The sequence below is a fragment of the Chenopodium album genome, chromosome 19, assembly GCF_948465745.1.
Source record: "Chenopodium album chromosome 19, dcCheAlbu1.1, whole genome shotgun sequence".
NCBI classification, from domain to species: domain Eukaryota; kingdom Viridiplantae; phylum Streptophyta; class Magnoliopsida; order Caryophyllales; family Amaranthaceae; genus Chenopodium; species Chenopodium album.
The window spans coordinates 1,981,876-1,994,649 of NC_137852.1; the positions used below are offsets into that span (position 1 = coordinate 1,981,876).

General features: G+C 33.4%; 1 protein-coding gene and 1 non-coding gene across 3 annotated transcripts; both read right to left on the minus strand.

The window, feature by feature from the left end:
• Positions 1-1,579: 1,579 nt before the first annotated feature.
• On the minus strand, positions 1,580-7,338 carry LOC145594539 (putative apyrase 7). 2 transcript variants are annotated; one of them, XM_081650855.1, is made up of 4 exons: positions 7,179-7,338; positions 3,432-5,545; positions 2,592-2,909; positions 1,580-2,025 (listed from the first exon to the last, which is right to left on the minus strand). In XM_081650855.1, exons 2-3 carry the CDS (start codon positions 5,410-5,412, stop codon positions 2,608-2,610), a joined length of 2,283 nt encoding a protein of 760 aa, XP_081506981.1. In that variant the 5' UTR covers positions 5,413-5,545; positions 7,179-7,338; the 3' UTR covers positions 1,580-2,025; positions 2,592-2,607. The 2 variants fall into 2 exon arrangements, with proteins under 2 accessions (XP_081506981.1, XP_081506980.1); XM_081650854.1 differs by having other exon boundaries at positions 7,003-7,338.
• A 5,342-nt stretch (positions 7,339-12,680) lies between these two features.
• Positions 12,681-12,752, minus strand: TRNAG-UCC (transfer RNA glycine (anticodon UCC)). Its single transcript has one exon. It is a non-coding gene; the product is annotated as a tRNA-Gly (tRNA).
• Between the last annotated feature and the right edge of the window lie 22 nt (positions 12,753-12,774).

Genomic DNA, 12,774 nt, shown 5'->3' on the forward strand with positions numbered 1-12,774 from the left:
GTATGATTTGATAATATTTAGAAAATATAGAAGAATTAGAATTGTATTTCTTGATCCTAATATTCCACCCAACATCCATATTTATACAAGATCTCTCCTTGAGCAACAAGGAAACAAAACTTATCTAACTTAGGAAACTAATTATCTTTTCCTAAGATAAACTATAAGAAAATATATCTTGTAATCAAATAATATATCATATCTTTCCTAATATGATTTGATAATGTTGTTGCCAAATAAAAACATGAAAGCAGTTAAAGAGATGAGATTTTATGATAACATAAGTATATTTATAGATTTATACAAGCTCACAAATTTGTGTAGCAAGGGAAACCTATGAAAAGTAGGATACTACCTAGTTTCCTAATTCTAAACAAATTCAAAAGCAATTATTATTAAATCTACAACTTAAAAAATAATCTCTTTTGTGTTCCATTCACTTTACCCTTTGGGCTAATTTGAATTCGGGCTCCGTTATTTTGGGATAATGTGAATATTATTTTGACAGGTTTTCTAACATAGTTAGATTGTCGTACATTGTAACCCTTATCAATACTAGTACATAAAGAATTGCTTCAGATTTAGTTGCATTACTAGATGAAGCCCATGCGATGCACGGTTTTTTATTTTTGAATTTTTTAAAATAATTTTTTTTTTTTAAAAAAAATTATGTGCTAAAATTTGTTATATATTTAGATAAAATTCATACCCGTGCAATGCACAATTTGTTTGATTTTTTTTTTTTTTTTTTTTTGTATTTATGAGCTAAAATTTGTTATATATTTAGATAAAATTCCTAATATTAAAAGATAATATTTAATATTTAATTAGTTTAAACTTAAAAATCTCATTCGCCAATTTTGCTTACATGGCATTTGAATTATTTAATAAAGAAATTAATAATCTCTTATTTAATCGGCTACAAAAAAAATTAATAATCCTACATGGCGCGCTGAGAAAATTAGATCCTACGTGGCTCTCTAAAAACTCGAGAAAAAACTCCCCTTTAAATATTTAATTTAATTGCCCACAACAAAAATTAATAATCCTACATGTCGCGCTGAGAAAATTAGATACTACATGGCTCTCTAAAAACTCGGGAAAGAACTCCCCTTTAAATATATATATTAGATTTTGCAAAGGGAATTGAACTTGACACACCTCCATGGCTCCATGTGACAGGAGCATAGCAAACCGTACTCTCACAAAGCATATGCCAATTGCCAAAATTTTTTAGTTATTACTATGTTACAAAACTTTGAATTGTTTAATAATTCAATTAAGATCTGATTGATACAACTATTCTAGAGTAATGTAAAGAATTACTCAGAATTCTTTTCATTACTCTTTGCAAGAATTTGTTTTACTGCGTAAACTCATACATCAATGTCAATTATAAAGAGAATCTCAATTTTTTAACTCAGAATTCCAGCAAAAATAACCGAGAAAAATCTCTGCTGCCCTCTCTTCGATGACTTGGTTAAGATGTTAATATTTTGCGCAGAAATTATGAGCATAATCCAGCATTAAGGCTCTTATGCATCTTCCATGATGCAGAACTACCAGTCTAACAGACACATTTTCCATATCAAGTATATCGGTTTTATATTTACTCCCATCTGATTACCAGAAAGAATCATCCGGGCAATCAGTTCTTCAACATCAATTATCAGCTAAACAAAATTCAATTGGTGACCAGCAGGGTCACCTATATGATTACAGTAAATAACATTATAGCACATTCATTCATGAAAATTGGTGTTAGCAAGACAATCTCAACTCATATTCAGCTTCTGTAAGCGCTGCCGCCTCTGGTAAAATGTGTAATTTACAGGTTGGGGCATTGCTGGTTCAGAGGAGTGATACTCGATGCTCTCCAGATACTCATTCTAGGAGTTTGAATAGCTTGGGCATGTGCCTCTCTAGTAATGAGAACTTTCCTCTTTGAATAAACGTAATGGCGATTTCCAGTGTTCCAGTCATGAATAGTTCATTAGCAGGCTAACATCCCAGTCAGGGACATTTCTGTAGGCATGTGAATAATGAGTGAATAGTCTATTTGGCAGATCATATAGTAAGATTGATGAACTATAACGTCTATAGAATTTCATTACGGTGCTCCATTGAATGAATGGAGCCAAACTCAAATTCGCAGAAAAGCCTACAAAAAAAAATCCCTTGGTCTATTTAATACATATCAAAGACAACTGTTAAGAAGGGTTTTCTCTCACCCCTATATGAGCTTTCTGTATTAACTCAACAAATAAAGAGTGGAATAGTTATGAATAAGAATGAAATGTATAGGATACTTTTAAGGGAAAATACACAAGAAAACAAAAGCAGGTGAGAATTCTTCAAGATTGATTTCATCATTAATTAAATTCTTTACAAGGAAGATCCAAGAAAAAAAATATATACTAGGAGGACAAAATTGGAGATAGCGTTTGACAGCTGACTAACACTGAACTCATGTAGCATATAGAGGAAACAATTAGAGATAAGACATCAAGACTAACTGACTCCGAAACCTTGTAGCATGTAGAAGACTAGGTTTATAAAAGTAAAACTATAAAAATATTTCAAGCTCATACCAGGATTTTTGGAGATCTAAACCTTCACCACCCCATCAGCCACAGAAGACATCAGATCCTCTCTGGATGCTGACCGTCTACTTTGGAGACGCATCTGATTTCTATGAGGACTCCACATGGCACCCATGCCATTGTTGTCAAATTGCATTTGTCCTAAGCTACCTGATGAGGGACTATGTGAAACTCCACTGACTGCTGAATATAGAGAAGAATCAGTGAGCTGAATGTTGCTTCCGCCAATCCAATGTCCATTACCAAGTGACCTATCTTGATCACCAACAGTAGTTGGACTCAGTGGCATTTTTACTCTTGCATCCCCTGGAAAATTACAGATATTCTTATCTCATCAATTGGTAAGGCAAAACTTAACAAAACGAGCACATCATTGAAAACTACAAGTACTGACCAAAAGATGCATACAAACAAGCAAAACCAATGCTTTGTCTTTGTATCGTATATTTATTTAGCACATAATAGTATTTTTGGTGAAAAATCAATTTAGTGCAACAGCAACTATCTGTGACTCCTACACCCTAAGGTAATATAACTAGCCTACAGGCAGAAAAGAGGCAAACTTGACAGCTATACTAAAGTGTGTCAACATCTGAGATACAAAGTATTGCTCTTAATTGGAGAGGTATGAGGATACAAAAGTTAAAGGACTGCATTATCTCTCAGCAGACTGACAATTTCAGAAAATTCAAAATGATACTCTAAACAATCAAAGCAGATCATCAATATGCCAAACTGTAACATTGGTTGCAACAGAACCTGGTGGTTGTTCTGTTCATTTACAATATGAAATTTAGATAATGATAGAATAAATAAATAAGACCTTACCTGAACGCTGGAACCGGAAAGGTGAAGCAATATTGAGAACTGATGCTGGCGCACTATTATGCCTAAAAATAGGAAGTTGTGTTCTGCGGAAAAATCTAGGCAGGCAATTACCAGCACATGACAATGCGCAAACCAACAAGAATGATGATATCAACAGAACAGCAAAAATCACAACAGGATCTATCTTCATCTCAAATAGCTGAAGTGTATGAAGCTCTGTTCTTGTTGCAAATGCCTTGCCAGCTTCAACAAGAGCAACTCCTTGTGTCCAAGTGGTACCACCAGAGCCAATCATGACCTGACCATCAGTTATGTGCAAGCCTTCCCTCAATAATGAAACTATGTAGGGTGCCCTAAAGCAGTACTGTTCGATAAAGGGCTGTGGAGGAACACTTTTATATGCAACATCCCAAGTTTTACCACAAAACTGATGCCCCTTCTCCAATACATCATCAAGTGTTGCTTCTGAACTCAAGTTAAAAAACCGATAAACAACAAAGAAACCAGACATTGCATAAAAATGACCGCTAGGATGGGGAAGTTCTTCAGAAAGAGCGCATGGTTGCACTTCACAATCAATTCCAGGGCTAAGATCTGACCATTCTGACAAATTGACAGCAACCTTTGCAACTGCACTGCACTCTGCCCAATTTGGAGAGCCAACAAGCCGAACAGGGACTCCAGGTTTGCCCCTTTTGCCAAGGTCTTTCTCTCTATAACGAGGACTCCCAGCATCTTGGTTCAGGGAAGCACATAGTGAGCAGAAATATTCACTTTTATATCCAGAGTGTAAGCATGGATGCTTAATCTCAACATTTCCATGAATTAAGTCTTCCATACTCACTTTTGGCATTCCTTTGAGAAGATGAACAACAGATTTGTCAAAGGCATCATTTAATCCATACCCATTAAGAGAATAGGCACTGAGATGATGGTTCACTGGTCCAATGCTCAGGTTTAAATTAGTTTTGTTCAAAACAGGTTCTTTACTTTCAAAGGTTACTTGCAGTGATGAACCACCTAAATCAAGGGCACCATAAGTATCTGTCTTTGGTATGGCCCCTAAAACACCTGTTTCATAATTCAGAGCTATCCAGCCATAATAAGCTTCCTCCATACCACTGATAATCTTTATCCATTCCCTTTGAGACGAAAACGGGGAACTTCTTAGAACAGACCAAGCATGATTAAGAAGCCAATCAGAGTCAGGTTTTGGCAGCCTACGAACACCAGCAGTAGCATAGAGGAAAAGAGAGGTAGTCTTATGTGAATTCTTTGGGATCTGCTTCTCAGCCCACCGGAGAAGTGGCTTTATTGCAGTCTTCAAACCACTCGAGTTACGTACCAATTTATCAAGCCCAGGCTCAGTCTCCATACGGTTATAAGCCCGTCCACTCTGTCCCTTTGGCTTCTTAACTCCCCCAGAATATGATGTCAAAACAACGGGAAGATTACCACTTTTCTTGTGAGCGACAGACGCTTCATATATGTATACCCGAGTCCCAGTACTCCCACAATCAAGCACAACATAAAACTTGGAAGGTCCACCAGACCAAAAAGTATAAAGAAATTGACCAAGTATAAATAAAAGAAAACCAAAGAAAAGTAGGCACAGAAAGATCATCAATATTCTAACCCATTTCTTACGTGTAAATGGATTGTTTTGAGGCACTTTATCCTTCGAGAAACTAGGGCTGGAAATATCTTTACGGGATGAATGAGGAGGCATTGCATTGATGACATCAGTCCCACCATTTTGATCACCGTTTTCAGGATCTAATCGACGATATTGAGAAAAGTCTTGTAATGATGAAGACAGCCTCATGTTGTTCATATGCCCAGGGCTGCTAAAACTAAAACCATGGCCAGAACCTTTTGGAGGTGATAATCCAGCTTGGATGTATGGGATGGATGAGGAATGCCGCATGGATGGACGATTTGTTGCAGATGAGATAATTTCTGAGATTTTGCTAAAGACCATGGTTTTCTAAAAATATGGGAGCACACTCATCTGTCTCCTGGCAACATATATATTACGTGCTGCTGCCAGAAAACAGTATGTTTGGGTATACAATGGGCCACTTATCCAGACCAGACACTAACATTCAGAAATCCTGCAAACATGTTAATATCAAAATCATGTGTCAGAGTATGAGTAAATGACCATAAATTTCCAACAGAAAAATTTTGAACCTCTAAGCTTGAAAAAATTAAAATTAATCCAGTCTAAAACCAGTCATTCTAATAATTCAAGATGTTCTTTATTCCGAACATTTCCCGAAAGTAGACGACAAGTTTTAAACTTTAATGCACTGCCGAGAAATTCCTATTATGTTCAAGCATTTTGCTGAAACACATTGAAAACATGCAGAAACGCCTAGGCTACTAATTCTTAGAAACAATAATGTAAGCTAGGAAAGAGTATAATTTCAGGTTACTCTTTGTTAACATAAAAATGACTCACCAGCTTGGATATGCACAACGGTAAAACACTCGCTCTGATTAAAACGCTACAGCATCATCATTATATTCTTCAAGGAGTTTATAGAGCAAAACAATGTGGGTAATAATATAAAACACATTATAAAACAGATCATTGGCTAATTGGTAGGTTACACTTCAACACATTGCATTGGCTAATTGGTAGGTTAGATTTCAAGACATTACAAAAGCTTTTATGAAAGTCTATTAGAAAGACTTTCATAAAATTCATACTCATACAGATATCTTATTAGAAAGACTCTTTACACAAAATTGAACCAAATTCACACCATAGCAACCATAGGTCCAAATAAACCCCTACTAACCACCTTGCTACATCTGGATATGTGATGTATACCACAATTAGCACTTACAATGCACCAAGCTATAACAGCTAATACACCCAGGTCCAACAATTACAATCCCAATTAATACCATCATTGGCAAATGTCAAGGAGGTGAGGACGTACACGTTCTTATCCCTAAGCAGTAGACATTAGTAGCTAAATTGTTTCAGCACATCATTCACATTATTTCATAGGAAATAAATCTCTAGAAAGCAGTCAGGGCAGTAAGACAACTATACAAAGCTGATTCCCATTTCCCAATTTCTCCAATAACCCAAATAACCCAAAATTTGTCTAACCTTCTCACAAGATTGTTCATTTTTGGGTGACCAGGGAGCCGCAAAAGGGCAATGATGTATACGAAATTCGATTCGATCCCAGGTCTTGGATACCAGCCATTACACAAGATTCAGTCAAATTTTCCATAAAACTCCTATTGACAATGTCTCATTTCCGATACAAATCAAATCTCCCTCTTAGTACTAAACACAACTCTTACACCTTTTTAAGTGGGAATCTCAAACTAATTACTAATCCGTTCAAAAATATTGTCAAAACCCAACAAAATTAATACACAAAACAATCAAATTATCAGCAATTCTGAAATACCCACAACATAAAATCACGAAATTTCACCAGAAAACCAACTCTCACAAAATCAAACTGCAAATACATACATCAAAGTAATGAAATATAATAAACCCAAATCTAAAATCTTTATTGCAATGTAAATCAAAACCAACCTCTAAAAAACCGCGGATTTCCACAAACTATGAGCAGATCAAAGAGTAGTAATCTAACCTCTTCCTTTGAATCAGGAATTTGGGTTTAACAATGCTAAAAGTGTGAAAAAAGGAGAGAGAAAAAAAACAGTTGGGTAGGAAAGAAATAGTGAAGAGTTATGAAATGGGGGCACAACCATTAACAGTGAAACTTCTTCTTTCGTTGTAATCTTTTGCTTGTTTTCTCTCTCCTCTTTTCTGCTGGTGTGATCTGATCTCCGGGTTTCAGGAAGATCCAACGGAAGCAACCCCCAGAATTTTAATTGTGTTTAAAAAAAAAAAATTAAAAAAAAATTGGGTTTTTATTGTGTGAGAATTTTGTGCGAAAAAGGGCAGGAGAAAGAGGAAGAGGTGTGGTAGTATTATACTTGTATGACCTTTTAAGATTAGAAGTCAAATTTATGAAATCAGATAATTTTGCAAGTTTTTATCTATTGTCCCTAATTGTGAGCCAAGTCTATAAAAATTATTTTGGAAATTGGACATTTTGGAATATTGTGTCTCTAAATAGTCAAGAACTCAAGATTTTTTTTTTTTTGATACTCAAGATTATATGGGTTGGAAGTTCTTAAATATTATAGTGTTGGTGTACACGACACTTATGAGCTGAAAATACCGTTGAAAATACCCTGGGGCAATTAATTGACGTTTACTTAAGATAAATTAGTTTTGATTAGTAAAATCACTTTCGATTGGGGGAGACTCGCACTAAAATAAGTAATAGGAATACTTTTTTTTTTTTCTGGAAACAAAGTAAAAGTAATAGGAGTACTTTGTATAAATTTGTATGAGATTACAAAGGTTAATTTGATTTTAATGGTTAATAGAAAAGGAGGACAAAAAAGGAAAGGAGTGGAAAAAGGATATTTTCTTTGTTTACATATTTGATGTGATACGTAATAGTTAATAGGTGGAATAATTTGATTGGTTAATAATTGTTGTAAGGGAATTGAAAGGAAATTTAATTAATTGATTGACTTTATTTTATCATTTTTTCCATTCATTTCTATTGAACTTGAAGTGTCAAAATGTGAAAGTTTAATAATTTTCCTAGAAAAGGTCTTTTTCTTTTGATTATTTCTTTTCATTTTCCAACAATTCAATCAAAATTATTCTAACCAAAAATAACAATTAGCTACTTAAAGCCTGTTCACTTTAGCTCCAATCAATTCAGTTCATTTCTTTCCTTCTCTCATAAAATATTCATTTCAGCTCTATTCAGTTCAGTTCAGCTCCAATCAGTTCAATTCAGTTTAGTTCAGTTCAGTAAATGTGCACAATCCTTATTTATTTTGTTTTTTTTCTTACATTTACTTTATATTTTGCATTTCTACTTCATCCTTACTATACCTCCCGAAAGTAAGAAGCTATTTTAATTGATTTTTGAGATGTTATATATAGGATGAGTTTAAACCTATCATAGTATTGTGTGGTGACCGATAATATCCCAAGGTTATACATACTTTGTATATTAGATTATTAGGCCAATCTAATAGTTTAAGCACAATTGAATAAAGTCCATGACCCATATTTAGCTAGCAAACAGGCCAAACAGGCAAACATTGAGTAGAGTGAGTATATTGTTAGTACATGTGATACAAAAACTCGTAGTAAGACCCTGTTTGATTCACCTTAATTTTGCTGAACTGAAATTATTTTTACTGAACTGAACTTATTTTTAGGCCCTGTTTGATTCACCTTAAAAAAATAATATTAAGTAAAAATAATTTCAGTTCAGTAAAATTAATTTCAGTTCAGTAAAAATAATTTCAGTTCAGTAAAAATAAGTTTAGTTCAGTAAAATTCAGTTTTCTTAAAGAAGAATTATAATAGAAAATCAGTAAAAATAATTTCAGTTCAGTAAAAATAATTTCAGTTCAGTAAAATTAAGTTCAGTTCAGTAAAAATAAGTTCAGTTCAGTAAAAATAATTTCAGTTCAGCAAAATTAAGGTGAATCAAACAGGGCCTTACTGAACTGAAATTATTTTTACTGAACTTAAATTATTTTTACTGATTTTCTATTATAATTCTTCTTTAAGAAAACTGAATTTTACTGAACTGAACTTATTTTTACTGAACAGAAATTATTTTTACTGAACTAAACTTATTTTTACTGAACTGAAATTATTTTACTTAATATTATTTTTTTAAGGTGAAGAGAACAGGGCCTAAGTGATTGTTCATTTGTTATAATGTTAGTTACTCTCATATTTACTTAAAAACATATGGAGTATTTACTATGGGTTTAATTTAGTATGAGTACTTCAAACATTGAAGTTTAATTAATTAATTACTAAAATAAAGGTTAATAAATATATACTCCTACAAAAAAATGTAAGTACTTGGAATGAAATAAATGCGAGTTGACAACATTAATTATGTTCTGAAGTAATGAACAAAATGCATGTATCAAGAAAAACGAGCCCTACATAATTGGTCTCATACTCTCATGCATGCAAATGTATGAAAGAAATATGAGGATATATTTTGAGTTGTAGGATTACTAGTCCTAGCTTTAGTCAAGAAAGACAATTAATTCAAAGAATTGGTGATTAATTTGGATATTACTTATTACACCCAAATGACCCATTTTAAAATCTAAATTATTTGTAGTGTTTACGGAATTCGATGGTCCTAAACAATCAAAAGTAGATTAATTCGAAACCAGCCATTCTTGATTCAACATTATTTATGAGAACACAACGATTCAATTATTCCGTCAAGCTAAGAGGATTGGAAGGATAAAAAAAATAAAAATAAAAAATTCCCTTGTTTTTATGAATAATTAACCAACTCAAATACAATGTTTGACTGATTAATGTTATACTCGGTAGTAATTTAGAGTACCTAAAAAAACAGAAACAGTCAATTACGTACTATGCACATATAACATAATAAGAAATGCATGGACGTAGAGCTGTCAAAAACCGACCCGAACTGGTGAATCCAAACTGTTTCGAACTGTTCCGAAAAGGAACCGAACCGCTATGAACCTGTTATTTTAAAACCGTAAACCGACCCGACCCGATTTTTTAAAACCTGAAACTGAACCGATCCGAATGTTTGAGAACCGTTAATGAACCGTACCCGTTATCAAGCAGAACTGATACAACCCGAAACCGAGAACAACCCGAACCAAGTACTTCCGAACCCGATAGCAACCCGACCCATTGTAAACCGAAACCGATTAAACCCGACAAAAACCTGATAAACCCAAATCGTTTACAACCTGTAACTTAAAGCCGAACACTATATTGTATTAAAAAAAATCTGAATCAAAAGCTTACTCTAGATTTGTTATTATTATTTGATTCTGAAAATCTTTATACAGAAAAGGGACTTAATTAAAGCTAAACAACTAATTAATACTCCGTATGATCTATTGGAATAACTAATTATAGAATGTTGAGATATACTAGGATATATACGTTAACGTAACCCGTTTAAAACTGGCAAAACCAGTTATCAAACCGACTATGTTCAACTCGAGCCAATTATGACCTAAACCGATTACAACCCGACCCGATTAGGACCCGATATGTTTTGACCCAAAACCCGCTTTAAACTGACAAACACCGTTTTTAAACCGACCGACTTTAACCCGAACCGATTATGACCCGAACCAATTATAACCCGACCCGATTAGAATCCGACCCGAAAAGAAACTGTAATAAAAACAAACCTAACCGAACCGACCCGAAATTATTTAAAACCGACCCGAACTGACCCGATAATAATTCCAACCCGTTAAAAACCGATCCGTTGTAAACCGAAAACCGATAAACCGAACCAAAAATCGAACCGCAAAACCGATTGACACCCCTACATGGACGGCAAGGTCAACCCAAGTTATAAAATTAATTAGCCGTGGTTTATATAACTAAGATAATTCTTGAGCCATGCTCATTTTTAAAATCAATAATAATTGAAATTTAAAATTGAAATATAGAAGTTTTTAGAGAAATGTAACTATGTAAGTCAATAGTCAATAATAATATTAAAATAATGAAATTTTTAGCAAAGTTAATAATTCTACAAAAAAAAAAAAAAAAAAAAAAAAGTTAGTATATTATCTTTCAAAATATAAAACAAAAAACTAACAGTTTGTTTGGCATCACTGTGGTTTTCTGTTTTTTGGTTTTTTGTTTTTTAAAAGTATATTATATGTGTCACATAATGAATAAAAAATGGTAAAGTTTTGGGTGAGACGGACTCACGTGAGTCCACTATCATGTTTTTGGTGTTGCGGGCCTCGCGATCGGGTTTAGTTAGCCCGCACCTTTTTATTGGACTTTTGTTATTGAGCCCGGTCTCACGTGAGTCCGGTCTCACACAAAACCTTTTGATAAAAAATTATTTAGACTTATAAAAATCATGATAATTTCGAAAACTGACAACAAAACAGTGGAAACACCTTTTTCTTGTTTCCTGTTTTTGGTTTTTAGTTTTCCAAAAAACAGGAAACTGAAAACAAAAAATGATGCCAAACAAGCTCTATACTAATTTAGTATAGGTATATTGATACCTAGCTTCCTCTTAAAATAATACGGAGAATAATGGCAATATAATGCTCGTTGTAGTATATACAATTACATAAATATCGAGTCCAATACTAAATTAACTAATTGCTATGCAAAGAAAAATTAAAATAAGGTTGATAGTTAATGGTTTCATTAATTTTTTTTTTTTTTTTTTTTTTTTGCATTATGCGTTACATAAATTAATTAGCTAGCAATGGTTTATGATTATATTTACTTATACAAGCCCTTAAAGATAATAGAACAGAAGGGGGTATTTTAACCATATCCTAAATTACAAGAGACTGAGCCAGTGTGACAACTTAAATTATCATGGATCGATTAAAGGTATCAATCTACATAAGGTGATAAGCTCTATTAATTTGAAGAGAGGAAAAAGTAAAGCGTTGATCAAATGGATGTTCCTTCGATGAATAACCAATTGACTAGTTAGGTACGAGTAGAAGGAAGACTCAAAGCTAATAGGGTTGAGTCGTTGTCAATAGGCATAATGAATTGAATCAATTCCATAATGTGTGTTTGAACAAGTAAATAATTAATATCTTTGTCACTAACACCAAATTGGAAGCTAATATGTCTTAATCATCCCATCAATTATAAGTACTATTCGTAATACCAGTAATATTCAAGAAGCATTTGATAAATGCTACGTTTTAATTGGTCCTAATTATAGCTAAATAAGTTTTAAGCAAACTTCTTCTATGGACCCATAATAAGGGTATTTAAGGGGGCAAAAATGGTTCCCACTTGAAAAGGAAAGGTTTGACTTATAATTGAAATTTAAGTGTCCAAGGTGTTCATTGTCATGTTGTGCCTTGTGCCATCTGCTTGTGAATAGAAATAATTTAGGGCTAGCTGGCTGGTGGTGGTTGTCGGCATTTGAAGATCGATTGTGTTATTGTGTACTTCGTATTATAAAATGTTGATGTTTAACAACCAAAAAATAATGTCACATGTTAATTAAAAATCTATAATGATTAATTCTAAAAAAAATTCTAAATTTACAAGCCATTTTATAAACTTATTTTACCAACAAAGAGTATATTTTCCCAAGGGAAAAAAAAAACTAATGATAAGATTGGTTAAAAAAATTGTAAAAATGCGTTTGCCGGGAGTCGAACCCGGGTCTATTGCTTGGAAGGCAATTATCCTAACCGTTGGACTACAAACGCTTATTTGATTATGTTAACTACA

What these genes read in the sequence shown, in the direction of transcription:
- LOC145594539 (XM_081650855.1), bottom strand. Translation starts at nt 5,412, where the DNA reads ATGGTCTTTAGCAAAATCTCAGAAATTATCTCATCTGCAACAAATCGT. An exon ending in TTTCCGGTTCCAGCGTTCAG is followed by an intron (nt 2,910 to 3,431) that starts GTAAGGTCTTAT and finishes GTAATTTTCCAG; the next exon opens with GGGATGCAAGAGTAAAAATG.